Here is a 20,253-nt window from a genome sequence, read left to right on the forward strand (position 1 = left end):
GGTCTCTGCAGCAAAGCGTTCTACTGATTCACCACTCTCTGGTTGAAGAAATTCCTCCCTTGTCTCAGCTCTAAAAGGATCGTCCCTTTGTTCCGAGGCCCAGAGAAGGAGCCTTTATGGGGCGTTGTGCAGGAAAAGTTGCGGTGGCGGGGGGGGGGTGCGCTTGGGAGAGAGGTAGGGAAAGTGACTATAGGAATCAAGGGCTACGGTGTGTGGAAGGGTAAGTGTGTATCAGTCTGTGAAAAGATTAGCCATGATCTTATTGAATGGCAAAGAAAGCTCGATGGGTCACACAACCTGTTCTGAATTCTTAGGTTCTCAAGAGAGGATTCAGGAGGGAATTCCCAGAAACTGGGATTTTCCAGAAGGCGAGGAGCGTCCTTGGGCCCAGAATGGGAGGAACACAAAGACCAAACAACAACAACTGCTGTGACAAGCACATCTCGTTTTCCTCCTTCGGGTGGGTACTTCCAGCTTGTCTGGGCTTCAGAGAGAGAGAGAGAGAGACCTGGGCCTGACAACAGAAACCTCATTGACATCTCACACTTGAAGTGATGGAGGAAAAATGCTCATGGATGGACGCAAAGAAGACGCCCAAGAACGGTTCCTGGGAGAAGCTGTTCGCTGGTGGTGGGGGTGGTTGCCCTCTTTGGGAGGGAGGGAGGTTCGAGAAGGAGATGCGTTAGAGGCTTTCAACACATCAGTCAGGCACCCAGCTTCAGCAGGTGAGAATCCTCCCACTTAGTGAAAAAGGGGAGGGGGGAACATTTTTCTTTACAAAAGAAATGCTCTGGAGGGAAAGGCCAGGAGGAGGAAAGATTGTTTGTCAGCTTTCTAAAACAAAAACAAGCCGTCTGCGTGGGATCTGGAAGGAGCTACCCGAGAGTACATGGTGGAGGCAGATATGCTTGTGGTTTTGAGAGATACACACACATACAGAGAGAGAGAGAGAGAGAGGGAGAGAGAGAGATTGGAAAAAAGGGGAACCAGAGAATTATCTGGAGGAAAGCGAAACTCATGGGGCGCGGGAAGAGGAGACAGATGGGGCAAGCGGGGCGAATTGGGTCATTCTTACAAAAGGATGGCACCAACACAAAGACCCCAAACAGCCTCACTCCTGGGCTGCAAATTCAGTTAGATCCTTCGACTGCCCCAAGTTGAATCAAGTGCATTATTTCAGCCACTGGGTAGGCAGGGGATTGAAAGAGCCCACTGCCTGCTGAGCTGGCACAGACTGAAGGCCCTGGAGAGACAGGAGTCTTAAAAAGGGAGATTACCCACTGTGCTTATGAGAATTTGGCGCTCAATGACTGTAAACGCAGAGCAATAAACACAAAAAGTAAAAACAACATACTTCCTGTGTCGCGTTTGCATAGTCCCTTTGGTTCGTGCGAGGTTCCTGCTTGGAGTATCTGCCATGCTCCTGACGCCAACCCCCACCGTCTTCCGCTGCACTGTTAAGCCCTCCAGCTCCGAGGCCGAATGCCCCCCCACCCCGAAGCCTCACCCCCTCCTCGCTGCACCCCTCCGCAGAAGCAAAAGAAAAGCACTCCCCGCTGCACAGTGCGACAAGCAGAGGTGAAAGCATCTGCCTGGTTAACAGGAAAAAGCGCAAGATCTCAGAGATACAAGTGACATCCTCCCGGCCAATGCCACGCCTGATGCTTTATCTCGGCCATGCACTCCCCTCAGTCAACAGTGACAACGTGCATTTGTATAGCGCTGCGAAAGGTCCCACAGGGGGGCCCATTTGTAACCCAGGGAGGTGCAGATGCTGGAAATCTGAAACACACACACACACGCTGGCGAAACCCAGCAGAAACCGTTGAGTCTGGTGATACCAAACACCGTGGTGCTGTCCGTGTTTGACCCAGGTAAAGGGGTTGGGTTTATGACCAGCATCCTGGAGGAGGAGGAATGAGCTTCATAAAACCACTTGGACAGCAGGGGATTCAAGAAGGGATAGCCAGGAAATGGATAGCCTGGAAAAACGGTAACGTTATTCACCGTCAGTCAATCTGTACTGTATTTATCTGAAATCACAAGCTGCCGTAGCACTGCTCCTTTGTCAGGGATAAGGCTGAAGGAGCACTAGTCCATAGCTTGTGATTTCCCTGCCAGACTATGACCTGGTGGCGTGTGACTTCTGACTTTATCTGTTCCAGTCTAACACCGGCGCCTCCGCATCAAATTTGAGTTAATTATCACACCTGAGGAGGAGGGTGGAAAGAGGTCAGACTCCATTGTACCTTGGGTCACTTAAAGCAGGACACCCTACTAGTTCTTTTCTTGGAGTAGTAAGGGAATGGAACGCTTTGCCTGCAACGGTAGTAGATTCGCCAACTTTAGGTACATTTAAGTCGTCATTGGATGAGCATATGGACGTACATGGAATAGTGTAGGTTAGATGGGCTTGAGATCGGTATGACAGGTCGGCACAACATCGAGGGCTGAAGGGCCTGTACTGTGCTGTAATGTTCTATGTTTATGTAGTACGATGCTTATCTGTTGTAACCCACTAGTTTAATGTTAGCGCAGATACTAATATGGCTGAAGAATGCAGTGATGACACATAATACTTAATTGTAATAAGTTTCTGTGGGATTCTTCAATACCCCAATGTTCACTCAGTTTATGTTAACACGAGCACTGTTGCATTGGATAAAAACACCCTCCCGATGGCAAATGCACATGGTGACCAGCGCTGCCCGCTCTCCTAGATTTATTTTAAAGCTCAGACTATAAAGCAGAGCTGTTGGAAGTTTATGGTACAAGATGTGGGAATGGATTGCTACATGCTAACCAATGATCCCTGATGAAAATTGCCTCATCTTGAAGCCTCTGTAGTTGAATAGCCTGCAAATTCCACCATGGTCACTGACAAACAATGGCCAGTTCAGGCAACAGCAAATCACAAAACATCCGGAGGCAACAGCATCATAGATTCCCTACAGTGTGGAACCAGGCCCTTCGGCCCAACAAGTCCACACCGCCCCTCAGAGATCCCACCCAGACCCATCCCTCTATAACCCACACACCCCTGAACACTATGGGCACTTTAATACGGCCGATCCACCCTAACCCGCACATCATGCGACGGTGGGAGGAAACCTGAGCAAACCCCTTGCAGACGCAGGGAGAATGTGCAAACTCCAGACAGTCGCCTGGGTCCCTGGCGCTGCGAGGCCGCAGTCCCAACCATTGAGGCCCTGCCATGGTAAACATTGCTGACTCAGCAGTCAGGAAGCCAAAACAGCCGCTAGGAGGCCATTCAGCCCTTTGACCCTAGCCCTGCCATTCCAGTACGATCACAGTTAATAATCCAACTCTGTGCACTGTTCTCGCTTATTACCTTTTAATTACCCTTAGGCCCAAGAGCTATACCCAACGCCAACACATTCAATGCTTTGGCTTCAACTGCTTTCTGTGATCGAGAATTCGTCAAGGTCCCCAATCTCTGGGTGATGAGATCTCTCTTCCTTGCAATTTAGAGAGAGAACTCAAACCCCACCTGGGTCTGTTGGTTGCCTCCCCAGAGGCATTGGGAATCAGGAGAGTCACAGGCTGATACCAGAGTTAGGAGGTTTACAACACGGTAGGAGGGGAGGTGAAGACAAAAAAAAGAGAATTTCCAAAAGAATAAATGAACACGTGACCCTGACAAGTCACAGATTAATTAGTTCAATTTGCAGGCAAGGGGAAGGGATGGTCTAGTGGCATTATCCCTCGATTATTGACACAGAAACATGGCTAATGTTCTGAGGCCCCAGGATCAAATCCCCTCCTGGCAAGTAGTAGAATTTGAATTCAGCAAAAGAAATAAGTGAGTGTCTGGAAGAGTCTAACAATGACCATGAATCCAGTGTCTGCCTCACCAAGTCCTTAAGGAAAGGTCCATTGTCACTTGGTTTGGACTTTACATGACTCTCGACTCCATGTTATGGAGGACGGTCACCGGACCAGCAACGTTCATTCTGCTTCTCTCCACAGATGTTGCTGTGTTTTTCTAGCAATTTCTGCTTTTGTTTCCAGCATCCGCGGCTCTTTATACCCTACCTTTCCCGAACAATGTGGTTGACTCTCAGGTGCCTTCTGGGCAACTAGGGATGGGCAATGAATGCTGGCCTAGCCAGAGATACCTTCATCTCTGAATGAATGAATTTAAAAGGAAGCTGCCTCCCCACCAAAAGGCATTAGGAGCTGCTCTTGGTGAAAGTTAGAGAGTCAGGAGGTTCATAGCATAGAAACAGGCCCTTCGGCCAAGTGGTCCATGCTGCCCAGTTTTCACAATTTAAACTAGTCCTATTTGCCTGTGTTTAGCCCATATACTTCCACACTTGCCCCGTCCAAATGTTTCTTTATTGACAAAATTGTACTCACTTCTGCCACTACCTCTAGCCCACTCCTGACACTCGATCCTGTGTTAAAAATTGCCCTTCTGGACCTTTGGCATCTCTTCCCTTCTCACTTTAAAAAAGGTTTTGTCCTTTAGCTTTAGACTCCCCTCCCACTGGAAAAAGCTGTTGGCTGTCTACATTATCTGTGCCTCTCATGATTTTATAGACTCCTAGAAAAGGCCACCCCTCAATGTCCTATGTTCCAGAGGCAAAAAACAAAAAGTCCCAGTATATGCAACCTCCCCTTATAACACAAACCTTCCAGTCCAGGTAACGTCTTTTCTACACTCTTCCTAGTTTAAATATCCTCTCTGTGGTAGGGCAATCGGAACTGCCCGCTGTACTCCAAACATGACCTCAGCCACATCTTGTACAGCGGCAACAAGACTTCCCGATTCCTACACTCTGACCAATGAAAGCAAGCAAAACCAACGCCTTGAGAGATTATGGGAACTGCAGACGCTGGAGAGTCTGAGATAACAAGGTGTGAAGCTGGATGAACACAGCAGGCCAAGCAGAATCAGGGGAGCAGGAAAGCTGACGTTTTGGGCCTAGACCCTTCATCAGAAACCTTAAGGGTCTAGGCCCTAAACATCAGCTTTCCCACTCCCCTGATGCTGCTTGGCTTGCTATGTTCATCCAGCTTCACACCTTGTTATCTTTAAACCCAATGCCTTCCTCATCTTTCAGTGAAACTGAACAGAAACCATGATGATTCAATGCTAAACACCACAATGTGTTGACCATCTGGTCAGCTCCTGCGCTGCGGTCAGGATCTCTGCCTCAGTTCAGCATTAGCTACGGCTTCAGGGAACACATTTGGCTCCTGCTAGAACGTTTTGGCTCAGGAGAACACAATGTTTTAAAGAACACACACATCACCAGGTTACTATAAGAGGCAATGCAAAAAATAAGCTTTGTTATTCTATTATTCACTTAACACCCTCCCCCAGCCACACAAATAAAAACTCACCACTGACAATTAAACCATTAGAGGGTCTAATTTAGCCTGCACACAATATAGTGGTTGTGGGTTTGCTGTCCGTAGAACGCACATTTATACAGTTGGTAGACTTATACAACATGGGAAGAGACTCTTCAGTCCAACTCGTTTGGGGTACATGAATGGGAAGGGCTCAGGAGGGATATGGGCTAAATGCTGGCAAATGCCACTAGACTAATTTAAGATAGCTGGTCAGCATGGACAGGTTGGACTGAAGGGCCCATTTCCATGCTGTACATCTTTATTACAAGATGTCCTAAGTTAACCTAGTCTCATTTGCCAGCATTAGGCCTCTGTAGTCATGGCTGAGTGGTTAAGGCAAATCAATTAGAAATTCATTTGGGCTTCCCCATGCCGGTTCAAATCCTGCTAACTACGTTTCCTCAACTCAGGTGTGGCTCAGAGGCTAGCACTGCTGCCTCAGTGCCAGGGATCCGGGTTCAATTCCATCCTCATGCAACTGTCCGTGTGGAGTTTGAACAATCTTCCCCATGACGGCATGGGTTTCCTCCCGGTGCTCCGGTTTCCTCCCACAGTCCAAAGATGTGCAGGATAGGGTGGATTGGCCGTGATAAGTTGCTGCCAAAGTGTTCAGGGATGTGTAGATTAGGTGGGTTTACAGGTTAATGGGTCAGTGTGGACCTGTTGGGCCGAAGGGCCTGTTTCCACACTGTAGGGCTCCTATTTGGCCCACATTTCTCTAGACCCTTCCTACCCATCTCCATCCTGTGAATCGGCAGGACTCAATAGGGTTGGAATCTCCAAACTTAGTTTGTCTAAAATGGGGCTCGAACCACTCAGTGGTCTGGCACAGCAGGATCCCAGCATGGGCCTTGCGGGCTCTGTAGCAGCACACAGCCAAATCCTATGCCTCTTGTCGACACAACATGACACACCCTCCTGCACCTCAAAGACTTTCCTTCAGTCCAGTCCCTGGATGGAAGGTCAACTGTTGACTCTGCTACTAACACCCTTCAAGGAAACGAGCGCTTAACAGCTCACCGAGAGAGAAGAAAATGAAGAAGTTCCCATGTCAGCCCTTCTGTTTCTCCCCATCAATCACCACAAAAATTGTGTTCTCTCCCTGAGTACCCCCACAGTGTTAAGAGTTTTTCCTTATTTACAACATCAAGATCAGCCTCCTTCTGTTGAAACCTACTCTCAATCACTCCAGGGAGGTTAGTTAGCCAGGGGCCCCTCACTCTCTACCGATGAGGGGTAATTGAGGGGAGATTGCAGTGTAGTGATAAAACTCTCAAGGGGTTCTAGTGACAAAGTGATAGTGGCCCTACCTTTGAACCAGGAGGCTGTACATTATAATAATTAAAGCGGGTTAGAGTTTTAGCTAAGATAACAAAGTGTGGAGCTGGATGAACACAGCAGGCCAAGCAGCATCTCAGGAGCACAAAAGCTGACGTTTCGGGCCTAGACCCTTGATCAGAGAGGATGTCTCTGATGAAGGGTCCAGGCCCGAAACGTCAGCTTTTGTGCTCCTGAGATGCTGCTTGGCCTGCTGTGTTCATCCAGCTCCACACTTTGTTATCCAAGAGTGATGGGGGAGGTTGGTTTTGAGAGGAGACAATAGGGGCCGAGGAAGAGGTGGAGAAGAGCGAAAGCGACTAATTGAATCCCTATATAGTGTGGAGGGGCCATTTGGCCCATCAATCCACATCAACCCTGCGAAGAGCATCCCAACTAGACCCACCCCTTATCCCTGTATCTCTGCATTTCCTATGGCTAACTCACTTAGCCTGCACATCAGGGGACAATTTTGCATGGCCAACCCACCCTAACCTACATATCTTTGTATTGTGGGAGGAAACCAGAGCACCTGGAGGAAGCCCATGCAGACATGGGGGAGAACATGCAAACTCCACACAGGCAGTCACACGAGGGTGGAATCGAAACCGGGTCCCTGGCACCTTGAGGCAGTGCTAGCCACTGATCCACCGTGCCGGCCCAAAATACAAGGAGTGAGCTGCTGTCAAACATTGTGAACCAGATGTGATGTGAACAGACAACGTTCTGAATGAGATTCAGAAGCGGCTAAGGAAAGAGACAAGGAAAGGGGGTGCAGGAGAAATAGGCTAGGAGGAGTGAGAGAAAGGGGTGGGAGGAGAAAGAAGTAAAGGGATGGAGAATCTCATCATTAACACATTGGGATTCAAGGCCAAGACCTCCGAGAAACAAGCCTGGATTACTGCAGCAGTGACATGAGCCACTTCGCCATTGTCCCTCCCTAATGCCACATACATTACAACGCAACCTTGTTGCGACATCTCAGATTGCAACATGCTCTAGTGGAGTTCCACTTTCTGTCATGACTAACGTGGGACATTTCAGGATGTATACTTTCACAAGTGTTACAAATCAAGAATATTGCAGCATCAAAAAACACTTCCAGGAAGGGCCGGGGAGAGGGGGTGGTGGCGAAGCCATGCTAGTATTTGGTCACGTATATACAGAACGAGGAACAATTTGCTAGGCATTGGACAAACAGCAAAAAAAAAGGGGAAGTAGTACAATTGTACATGGCTTTCAGAGAGCCAGCACAGGTGCTCCGAGTCAAAGTAGTTTCTTTAGGGGCATGGCGGGGCGGGGGGGGGGGGGGGGGGGGGGTCGCCCAGCCCCCTGGTCAAGTGGGGCCACTTGCCAACTCACAGAATCCCCACAGCACTTGGACCGTCATGACAACACCAACCCTCTGAAGAACACCCCACCCAGGCCCACCCCTTATCCCTGTAACCCTGCATTTCCCATGGCTAACACACTCAGCCCTCGCATCCCTGGACACAATGGGGCGACTTAGCATGTCCAACCCACCCTAACCTGCACACGTTTGGATTGTGGGAGGAAACCCACGCAGACACGAGGAGAACGTGCAAACTCCACACAGACAGTCGCCAGAGGCTGGAATCGAACCCAGGTCCCTGGTGCTTTGGGTCAGCAGTGCTAGCCACTGCGCCACCGTGTCATCCTGGTTGTTTTAGTGAGCATCCAGCACAGAATGGAACCCACCACAGCCAGCCCCTTACAAGCAAACAGTCACAATATACACTCTACACTGGACGTACATCAGATAGATTTGCAACTCAAATGAGCCCTTCCCTTCAAATCAGGGAAGTGGCACAAAATCTCACACCATGGCAATCAGCCATTCAGCCCATCTACTGTGCTGGTGTTTATGACCCAACACAAAAAAAAAAGAGTCTCCTCTCAACTCATTCCCATTCACGTATCTCCCCCCACCCCATTCACGGTCATGCTGGGATTCGAGCCCCAATCCCCATTGCACAAGCCTGGATTAATGGCCCAGTGGGATCAAGTGATGAGGAGAGATTACACAACTGAGGCTTGTTTTCTACAGCATTTGGAAAGCTAAGGGATGATCTTTTCAAAGTCTTCAAGATACGAAGAAGAAAAAAAGACAGCTTAGACAAAGATAAACTATTTCCACTGGTTGAGGATTCTAGAACGCGGGCGCATCATCTGAGAATTAGGGCCAGGGTGCTTGGGAGAGATGTTAGGAAGCACTTCTACATGCAAAAAGGTTGGAAACTCACCTCCACGAAACAGCAGTGGGCACTGGATCAGGTGGCAATTTTGAATTGGAGGCAGATCTATTTTTGATTAACAAAAACGTGTGTGAAGGGATATTGGCCAAAGGCAGATATAACGGGTTAGGCCACAGATCAGCTCTGAGCTCACTGGATGACAGGACAGGCTCAAGGGGCTGAATGGCCCCCTGTTCCTATATTCCTTTCTCCCTCACAGGATTATCCAGCTTCTCCATCAATTCCATACATCCCAACCCACTCTCTGGGTACTCACTACGTGTGAAGTGACCGCCCCCACTTTTAAACCCTCAATTCCCTGGGATTGAGAGAACAGTTTGCTGACGGACTATGTAGGAGCAGAAGTAGGCCATTCAGTCCATTGAGCCTATTCCAATCGATAGCCAATTTGAGAACCCTCAACTCCACTTTCCTCCCCACCCTCGCCCTCCATTACGCTCGATTCCTTTTACTGATCAAAAAGCACATCAGCCCTGAACGACCCAGCCTCGACAGCCCTCTGTGGTAAATAGCTGCCCGATTCGCTCCCTCAAAGAGAAGAAATTCCTAATCAATCATCGGGGATGCTGCCCCCTGGGTCCTACAAGGGAGCGACAATCTGTCCGCATCTACCCAGTCAGGATATCCCTGACAATAGTACCTATTCCAATAAGCTCCCCCTCTCATTCTTCTAAACTCCAATGAATACAGGCCCAACATTCATCTATCTACAAGAAACTGCAACTGCTTTGTCGGCAGCCATATTGAAAAGCAGCTTCAGACCACGGTTTGGGGGGAACCGTATCAAAATTGAAGCATTGCATTGAACCACAGTGCAACATGGCCTCACGGTAACGTTGACAATTCCACAACACCTCGGCCAACACAATCTCTTTCTGGTGGCTCCTTGCCAGGATGCTCGGCATTGGTTTCTTTTTGAAGAGACATACCCAAGGTGTTACAGAGATGGCAGGTACAGAGGTGAAGTTGCTACACATTCAAGGAGGGGTGCTCTCTCGCTGGACAGGCACGACTGGTGTGGGGTGAACCCGAGGGTCACCATGTCTCAGGGGAGGGTGAGAAGGTAGGAAGTCCATAATAACCCCTTTGTGAAATGACCCCTCCCCCCTCAAAAAAAGCACTGTCAAAACCAGGCATCCAGCCAACTGAGCTACAGGAGATACAAAGAGGTGTATGGCCAACACCTCCAAATAGTTTTAGCCTTCCTGTCAATCCAGAAGGGACAAGCTTCTCTCAGAGTGAAAGAGAGCCAGACAGAGACACACACAAGCGGACAAGGAGTTATTCACCATCTTTTCTTGCCTTGGCAAGGGGAGGGGAGGGAAACACAGAGAGAGCGCGACAAACATATTGAGAAGGGAAGACTGGGTGTTGGACCAGTGGCATAAAATTGCTGGATTATTAAATCCAGAGATTCAGACAACACTCTGGGGATCCAGGCTCAAATCCCACACAGCAGATAGTGGAAACCGAAGAGAGATAATGGGAACTGCCGATGCTGGAGAATCCAAGATAACAAAAAGTGTGAAGCTGGATGAACACAGCAGGCCAAGCAGCATCTCAGGAGCACAAAAGCTGATGTTTCGGGCCCGAAACATCAGCTTTTGTGCTCCCGGAGATGCTGCTTGGCCTGCTGTGTTCATCCAGCTTCACACTTTTTGTTATCTCATAGTGGAAACCGAAACCAATTTTCAAAAACCTGGAATTAAGGGTCTAACAATAGCCATGAACTGACGGTTAGAAAAACACACCCAATGGTTCATTAATGCCCTTCAGGGAAGGAAATCTATTGCCCTCACCCAGACTGGCCTGCACGTGACTCCAGGCCTGCAGCAAATGTGGTTAACTTTTATCAGTCCTCTAGGCAGATAAGGCTGGGCTATAAAACGCTGGCTCGACTAGCGATGCACACACAATGTGAATGAATAATAATTATTTTTTTTTTTAAAAAGTGGGTGGAGACAGAGAGAGCAATGGCTTTCAGATCTGTAAGGTCAGGGACACATTCTCACACCCACAACAGGTTGTGTCGAACAGAGGAAGGGGAAGGGAAGTCAGGTGCCGATAGTAACTTCGACCTCAGGCCAAATACAAGGCTCCAGAGTGTTATATCCACTTCCCTTTCGAAAGCTACCAACCAAAATCTACTTCCACTGCTCGGTGACTTGCTCAGCATGTTTTGTATGATCTTCAAAACAACAACAAAAGAAAAAAAATCAGCCTCCTCCTCCAGCTGCTGCTGACCAGTTCTAAGCAGCATCACCCACTGACTGACTTTCCTGTTGGCTCTACCCACCACCCCAACCCACAAACTCCCAAAGCTTCTACTCAATTAAAAAAAAAAGCATGCTGTGCCTCACGCTTGAACAGGGAGTGCAGGGTAGGAATTTCTTCGGCCAGAAGCTGGGGAGCCTATGGAAATCATAGCTGGCACAGCCCTCGGCGCCAAAGCCATGGAGTTCGCCTAAGGCAGAGATACATTCCTGATCGGCAAGGAGGAAATCAAAGGTTACGGGGAGAAGGGACGAGAATTGGGGTGGGGGGCTCAAGAAACATGTCAGCCATGATTGAATGGTGGAGAAGGCTTGATGGGCTGAATGGCTCAATTCTGCCCCCACATTTCGATATGTACAAGAGCAAGGAGACTGCAGTCATCTGGGGATGGAGCACCTCAGTGATCTAGCTAGACTGGGAAAAGCAGGGGATGAGGTCTTGTGTAGGCTGAAGGCAAGAGAAATAAAGCAATCCATCCAAACATTAAGAAAGAGAGGGTGCCCGTTTAAGATCATTGGCAGTAGAAAATTTAACAGCATGACTGGACAGGATTGCTCACACCATGAGTGCTTAGATTCATAGAACACAGAAAAGGCCCTTCGGCCCATCAAAGCTGCACTGACAACACCCACTAAAAATGCACTAATTCTAATTTCCTACACTTGTCTTATATCCTTAGACGTGGTGACATTTGAAGTGCTCATCCAAATATCTTTTAAGTGAAATGTTTCCAACTTCAGCCACCTTCCCAGACTATTCCCACCATAATCCCAAACTAAACTGGGCCCATCTGTCTGCACTTGGCCCATATCCCTCCAAACATTTCCTATTCATGTATTTATCCAAATGTCTTTTAAACATCGTACCTGTACCCACATCCACTACTTCCTCTGGAAGCTCATTCCACACATGAACCACTCAAAAAAATTTGCCCCTTGTGTTCTTTTTAAAAATCTATCTCCTCTCACCTCAAGAATATGCCCCTAGTCTTGAAATGCCCCACCTTAGGGACAAGACATCTGCCATTCACCCTATCTATACCCCACTCCTGGGTTTTATAAACCTCTATAGAGGTCACCCCCTAGCCTCCTACACTGCAGTGAAAAAAAGTCCCAGCCTCTCCTTATAATTCAAACCCTACATTCCTGGCAACATCTTTTCTCCTGTAAATCTCTTCTGAACTCTCTCCAATTTCATAATATTCTTCCTGTAAAGAGGGTGAGGAGAACTGGACATGATGCTCCAGAAGGGGCCCCACCAATATCCTGTACAACTCAACAATGACCTCCCAATTCCGATACTCAAAAAAGGTCTGAGCAATGAAAGCAAGCTGTTGAAAATTAATAGCTAAAAGGGGGCACCATTACTGATTGTAATAAAAAAACAAAACACAGTCTGCCCTTTGTTTGGGGGGGGGGGGGCGCGGTGGGGGCGGTGGGGAAGGGAAATCTGCCTTCCTTACCTGGTCTGGCCTACACATGTCTCCAGGCTCTCAACCAATGGCGTTGGAGTCTAAACTCCCTACACAGCTCAGTCCAAGGGGTCCGTAATATTTGGGTAATAAAAGCTGGGCCTGCCAGCAACGCCCCCATGCCGTGAATGAACATTGTGCAAGATTGAGAAAGAGACCACTTCAGAGCTGTACTACCTTCTCCGAACTAGTTTGGCTTGCTTGTATCTGTTCTTGTTTACATTTGATACACAAAATTGTAAAAGATAAAACATCTTCAGATTTCACTCTGTTACAGGTGGCAGCTCTGACATACGTCAGTACTACCTACTTGAGATGTGATATACTTAACAAGACTTGACAAGTTAGTCATATCAAAACGTTGGCAAATAGGACTAGATTAATTTAGAATATCTGTATCAGCGTGCAAGATCCATTTCTGTGCTGTACATCTCTATGACTCAATGTTGGAATGGGCCAGCAGATGTTTCCGATCCCTAATTGCCCCTGGATGTGGTGGGGAGCTGCCTTCTTGAACCGCTGCAGTTCACATGCCCCACACAGTGCCTGGGAGGGGGGGGGGGGGGGGGGTAGTTCCGGGATTGTGACCCAGCAAGGAACGGCTGACATATTTCCAAGTCAGGTTGGGGGTGGAGCGGCTTAGGAGGGAACGCGCAGAGAGTGGCGTTCCCTTGCAATCTGCTGCCCTCGTCCTTCTAGATGGAAGTGACTGGGGGGTTTGGAAGGTGCTGTCCGAGGATCCTTGGTGAACTCCTGCAATGCATCTTGTAGGTGGTGTCCCCTGCTGCTACTGAGTGTCGGTGTTAGTGGGGAGTGGATGGGATGCTTTGTTCTGAATGCTGACGAGCAGAGAGTCAAAATTCTGGAATTCCCTGCCTAATGACACTATGTGGGTATTCCTACACCACACGGGACTGCAGGGGTCCAAGAAAGCAGCTCACCCCCACCCTCTCAAGGGGTTGTTAGGGTTAAGAAATCAATGCGGAGCCACCAGCAACAGCCATGTCCCATACATGAAACAAAAACAGGAAATTAGATGGACACTTGAGGAAAGTATCCCTTAGATCCCAGGTGAGTTTAAAGAGATAGAGTGCTGGAGGAGTGGGCGGAACGTGCTGGGATTGCTGTACAGAAGGCCAGCACTCCCAAGCACCCCAGATCCCAAATCAAGATGACTGCCAGACTTCCCCTTTTGTGATCACAGGTTTTTGCTCAAAGAAAAGGAAGCAGCTGTACTAGGGAACCATTTGCCTGGCACTGTGGTCATTACAAAATGAGGGAACTGGGTCATCTTCCTACGCTACTGTGCGCCCACATGCACACGCGCCCGATGAGGAGTTTGGCTGATTGTGGATGGGGAAAGAACAGAAAACAGGCCCAATCTCTCCGCCTAGGTCTCCCATCCAACTTGGATGTGAGATACAATGGAGACAGCAATGTCACAGATCTCTCGGTCTCCCAGAGGTGCTTTAGGCAACGCACATGAAGAAGAGGTTAGAGCTTCTGACCATCTTGCCATTGCTCCATTGCCCAGTGACAGCCCCTTGCTGGAAGGATTGGCATGGCGAGGTCGATAGCCACATCAGTCATGTCACAGACACATTACCCACTCACCACACCCCCCTCGCACCCCCCCCCCCAGCTGTCAAATCCTGGAGGGGGTCCCAGAGCATAATCTGAAAGGTTGGAGCTGGAGACCCTCCCAGTTGGGTCGTTAAAGTCAGAATCTCAAGGGTGATTCAGTGGTTAGCACTGCAGCCTCAGTCCAGGGTCCCGAGTTCGATTCCACCCTCGGGGGACTGCCTGTGTGGAGTTTCCATGTTCTCCCTGTATCTGCGCGGGTTTCCTCCGGGTGCTCACGTTTCCTCCCAGAGTCCAACGGTGTGTTGGTTAGGTGGATTGGTCACACTAAATTGCCCTGTACTGTCCAAGGACATGTAGGCTAGGTGGGTTTGTCACTGGAAGTTTGGGGATAAAGTGGGATGCTCTTGAGAGGATAGGTGCAGACTCAATGGGCTGAATGGCCACTCATCTGCACTGTAGCTTCTGAGTCAGAGTGCTATGTTTTTGTTTTCCAAGTTAAAACAAGGGGAGTTCCTATATCTCAAAAACAGAAAATTGTCCCAACTTGCACACTCAAAAGAGAATGACAGTTTCAGTATCTTTAAAATTTTCTTGGCCTCACAGGCCACTCAGTCCATCGTCTTATAGGCTAATTGCCTCCATGTTGGCTCTTTTAAATTAGGCCCACATCCTCTCACTCTGCAGGCTGCTCCCTCCACTCCATTTCCTTTGCAAAATTCCAAGTGAACCTGCACAAACTGCCCGATCAGGCAACGTTTTTCATATCTTGGTAAGTCGCTTCATAAAATAAAAAGAGACAGTCTCATCTTCCACCAGCACTTTTGTGAAATGCTTCGAGGCAGCTCTGCGCTCTAGAGACTCTGGAAAATGCTTTGGGGACAAGGGTTCAAATCCCAAACCCAGCTGGCAAAATTTCAAATGGAGGGAGTTAATTTGGACTACGTCTCTGTGTCCTAGCAACTGGTTAATTGAAGCAATTTTCTTGGGTAGTTCGTACCAGGCAGAGTACAGACTGCATGCAATCGATCTGTGCTTCCAAAACCAACCATCCCCCCCTCCCACCCCACCCAAAGCAAACATCTGCTAGCTGCAGCACTGCAAAGGTCCGGCACCCACTGAATAATCTAGTGTGTGCTCGCCATTATACCTATCATCATCTTCAGGCACTCAAACTCACAAAGTGAATCATTTGCATCACTAGGAGTGCTGGCATGTATTCATACACAGAGACACACACTCTCAATAAACAAGAAGTTCCCATTATCTCTGATCCCCGAAAGCTTTTGCACTGTCTGAGTTAGTCGGACTTTGCAAGTTCTGATCAGTCCCTCTTGCACTCCCCACGGCCACGCTTTGCCCAAACAGCATGACTTGCTAACCAAAAAGGTCCCCTTCCCTATCCCACCCCACCAGCCCCCTCACTGGCCAAACTGTCGTACAAATCATTATGGTGGTTTCAAATTTGGCATTCTTGCATTGATCCTGATGAGTGCGAGATGAAAAGAATCATCAATGGGCCCTACTTTTCGTTCTTAACCAGGAGTATAAGTTTACAGTTGGTCATGTCAGTTTGAGACAGGAACCCATCCTGTTGGTGTGGGTCTGGAGTCATATATTGGCACAGACCTGGTAAGGACAGATATTCAGAGGTTCATGCAGAGTAGAAAAGGCACTTTGGCCCATCCAATCTGCCCAAAAAACCCACCAGAAGTACCGTAATCTTGATCTCCTGCACTTGTCCCATACCCTCAAGTGTTATTAATATTTGAAGTGCTCATCCAAGCATTTTTTTGTAATAAAAACAGTTTCCACCACCTTCCCAGGCAGTGCATTCCAGATATCTACTGCCTGCTGAGTGACAAAGATCTTCCCCCTCCAAAATCGCTCTGAATCTCCCGGCCTTCCTTTAAGGTATGCCCCTCTAATGATTGACCCCTGAAACTAAGGGAACAGTTGCTGTCTATCCAGCCTGTCCATGCCCCATAATCACAGATGAGATTTTAACAGAAATAAATCTACATATCTCCATGGTGAGGAAGGGGCAGGGGGAGGGGAGGGTTATGAAGTTGCTGTTGCCTGAAATGACAACACTTTTAAAGTTTTTTTAAAAATGCAATTGAAATTCTAAGACTTCCTGGGCAAGACTTAAAACACAATTGTTGGTGTAACAATTCAGACCACCATATTCCCACCTCATTCCTCAATGGACACACACACACACACACACACACCCTCTTCTTAAAGATACCAAGGTTTAGAGCTGGATGAACACAGCAGGCCAAGCAGCAGAGGAACGGGAAGGCTGATGTTTCGGGTCCAGACCCATCTTCAGAAATGGGGGAGGGGAAGGGGGTTCTGAAATAAATAGGGAGGTGGGGGGGGGGGGGGGAGGCAGATGGAAGATGGATAGAAAGGAGCAGATAGGTGGAGAGGAGACAGACAGGTCAAAGAGGCGGAGTTGGTGCCAGTAAAAGGTGAGGCGTTAGGGAGGGGATAGGTCAGTCCAGGGAGGGCGGACAGGTCAAGGAAGCGGGATGAGGCTAGGAAATGGGGGTGGGGTTTGAGGTGGGAGGAGTGGACAGGTGGGAGGAAGGACAGGTTAGGGAGTCAAGGACGAGCTGGGCTGTGTTTTGGGATGCGGTTGGGGGAGCAGAGGGGAGATTTTGAAGCTTGTGAAGTCCACATTGATACCTCTTTTTTTAAACAGCTTTTGATTCAGTAACCCAGTCTTTATTGGGTGTCACATTTTTCTTTGATAAACTCCTACAAAGCAACTTCAGACGATTCAAAGAGGAGATTGCACATGACCACTGGACATTTGAAGGCATTTTAAGACACCAAAAAGTGATGTTGCTACTGAAATGCAGGTAATAGCACCAGCTAAAGAGTGTCACGGTGGCTCAGTGGCTAGCGCTACTGCCTCACAGTGGCAGGGACCCGGGTTCAATTCCAACCTCTGGTGACCGTCTGTGTGGAGTTTGCACATTCTCTGTCTGCGTGGGTTCCCTCACACAGTCAAAACACATACAAGCGAGTTGGTGATAATGGGAACTGCTGGAGAATCCAAGATAGCAAAGTGTGGAGCTGGATGAACACAGCAGGCCCAGCAGCATCTCAGGAGCACAAAAGCTGATGTTTCGGGCCTAGACCCTTCATCAGAGAGGGGGATGGGGAGAGGGAACTGGAATAAATAGGGAGAGAGGGGGAGGCGGACCGAAGATAGAGAGAAAAGAAGATAGGTGGAGAGGAGAGTATAGGTGGGGAGGTAGGGAGGGGATAGGTCAGTCCAGGGAAGACGGACAGGTCAAGGAGGTGGGATGAGGTTAGTAGGTAGGAGATGGAGGTGCGGCTTGGGATGGGAGGAAGGGATGGGTGAGAGGAAGAACAGGTTAGGGAGGCAGAGACAGGCTGGGCTGGTTTTGGGATGCAGTGGGTGGAGGGGAAGAGCTGGGCTGGTTGTGTGGTGCAGTGGGGGGAGGGGACGAACTGGGCTGGTTTTGGGATGCGGTGGGGGAAGGGGAGATTTTGAAACTGGTGAAGTCCACATTGATACCATTGGGCTGCAGGGTTCCCAAGTGGAATATGAGTTGCTGTTCCCGCAACCTTCGGGTGGCATCATTGTGGCACTGCAGGAGGCCCATAATGGACATGTCATCTAAAGAATGGGAGGCGGAGTGGAAATGGTTAGCGACTGGGAGGTGCAGTTGTTTATTGCGAACCGAGCGGAGGTGTTCTGCAAAGCGGTCCTCAAGCCTCCGCTTGGTTTCCCCAATGTAGAGGAAGCCACACCACAATGGATACAGTATACCACATTGGCAGCTGAACCTCTGCTTAATATGGAAAGTTATATTGGGGCCTGGGATAGGGGTGAGGGAGGTGGTGTGGGGGCAAGTGTAGCATTTCCTGTGGTTGCAGGGGAAGGTGCCGGGTCTGGCGGGGTTGGAGGGCAGTCTGGAGTGAACAAAGGAGTCACGGAGAGAGCGGTCTCTCCGGAAAGCAGACAGGGGTGGGGATGGAAAAATGTCTTGGGTGGTGGGGACGGATTGTAGATGGCGGAAGTGTTGGAGGATGATGCATTGTATCCGGAGGTTGGTGGGGTGGTGTGTGAGAACGAGGGGGATCCTCTTTGGGCGGTTGTGATCCCACCTCCTTGACCTGTCCGTCTTCCTTGGACTGACCTATCCCCTCCCTACCTATACTCTCCTCTCCACCTATCTTCTTTTCTCTCCATCTTTGGTCCGCCTCCCCCTCTCTCCCTATTTATCCCAGACCCCTCTCCCCATCCCCCTCTACAATGAAGGGTCTAGGCCCGAAACGTCAGCTTTGTGCTCCTGAGATGCTGCTTGGCCTGCTGTGTTCATCCAGCTCCACACTTTGTTATCTTACAAGCGAGTTGGATTGGCCATACTAAATTGCCTATGGCATCCAGGGTGGGATGCTCTCTGGAAGGTCGATTGTGCACTCAGTGGGCCAAATGACCTGCCTCCACACTGTAGGTATTCTGTAATGCGTGGCCACTAATTTTTTTTGCGCTACCACTAATTTAACTCAATAAGATAGCAACCAGATAATCTGTGACTGATAATCTGGTTGAGGGGTAAATATTGAACCAGGATACCATGGAAGAGTCCCCTCATGCCCATCTCCTAAATAACTAAAAACTGTACAGCATGGAAGCAGGCCATTCAGCCCATCATGTTTACACCAACTTGAAGAGCATCCCAGCCTATGCCCACACCATTGCTGTAACCCTGCATTTCCCGTAGCTGACCCATCTAGCCTACACACCCCTGAACACTATGGGACAATTTAGCATGGCCAATCCACCCTAACCTGCACATCTTTGGGGTGTGGGAGGAACCTCATGCAGACATGAGAAGAATGTGCAAACTCCACACAGTCAGCCACCTGAGAGCAGAATCAAGCCCATGGCCTTAGCACCGTGAGGCGGCCGTGCTCCTGCTGTGCCAACCAATACAGAATACTGGACACAGTGGAGGGTGTTAGCAAGGCCCTTATCCATCTCATCTGACGAACGGCACCTCTGACTGCGGTGCATCCCTTAGGCAGGATCTTCAGTGCTCACATCACGAAGTGGCAGTTTGTCAGAAACAAAAGCCCTACAACACACAGACAGGCCGTTCAGCCCAAACTGGCCCGTGCTGACCAAAAATGCCCATCCACGCTAACGCCATTTCCCTGCATTTGGCCCATATCCTTCCCAACTTTTCCCATCCATGTATTCGTCCAAATGCCTTGGAAATGTTGTTACTGTACCCACCTCAACCACTTCTGCTGGTTGCTCATTCCATCTGCGTACCACCCCCCACCCCGTGTAAATTTTCAAAAATGCCCCTCAGGTTCCCATGTATTCTTTCCCCTCTTACCTTAAACGGATGCCCTCTAGTCCTCGATTCCCTAACCCTCGGGAAAAAAAGTGTGCATTCTCCCTATCCATGCCTCAAATTTATACACTTCTGTAAGATTCTCCCTCCACCCACTCACTCAGTCTCCTATGCTCTAAAAAGAAAAAAATATCCTAGCTTGTCCAACCTGTCCCTATAACTCAGTCCTTCCAGGGCCTGGCAACATCCTTGTAAATTTCATCTGTACGTTTTCCAGTTTAACACCATCCATGCAATAGGAAGGTGACCAAAACTGAACTCAATATTCCAAGCATGGCCTCACCAACATCCTGTACAATCACAGGACAGCTTCCCAACTCCCATACTCCAAACTCTGACTGATGGAGGCCAGTGTGCCAAAAGCCTTCTTCTCTGCCCTGTCTGAACGTGACTCCACTTTCAGAGAACCTTGCACTTGAACTCCAAGGCTCCTCTATTCCACTTAGACTCCTTGAGGCTCTACCATTCGCCGTGAAACTCCTACCTTGGTTTGGCTTTCCAACACGCAACACCTCACACGTATATTAAAGTCCACTTCCCATTT

General features: G+C 48.9%; 1 protein-coding gene across 4 annotated transcripts in view; it reads right to left on the reverse strand.

Annotated features, from left to right (window-relative positions):
* LOC125448657 (arrestin red cell) overlaps positions 1–20,253 on the reverse strand; it is a 144,608-nt gene that overhangs the window by 95,525 nt on the left and 28,830 nt on the right. For 2 of the 4 annotated variants that reach the window (XM_059642615.1, XM_059642614.1), the window contains exon 1: positions 1,355–1,469. The exons of 1 other annotated variant lie outside the window; for it this stretch is intronic. In XM_059642615.1, coding sequence (XP_059498598.1) covers positions 1,355–1,419 — 65 coding nt within the window. In that variant the 5' untranslated portion in view covers positions 1,420–1,469. Of the gene's footprint in view, positions 1–1,354; positions 1,470–20,253 lie in introns of those variants that run through there. One more of the 4 variants, XM_059642617.1, reaches the window with a different exon arrangement.

Source organism: Stegostoma tigrinum, chromosome 45 (assembly GCF_030684315.1).
Source record: "Stegostoma tigrinum isolate sSteTig4 chromosome 45, sSteTig4.hap1, whole genome shotgun sequence".
Lineage (NCBI taxonomy): Eukaryota > Metazoa > Chordata > Chondrichthyes > Orectolobiformes > Stegostomatidae > Stegostoma > Stegostoma tigrinum.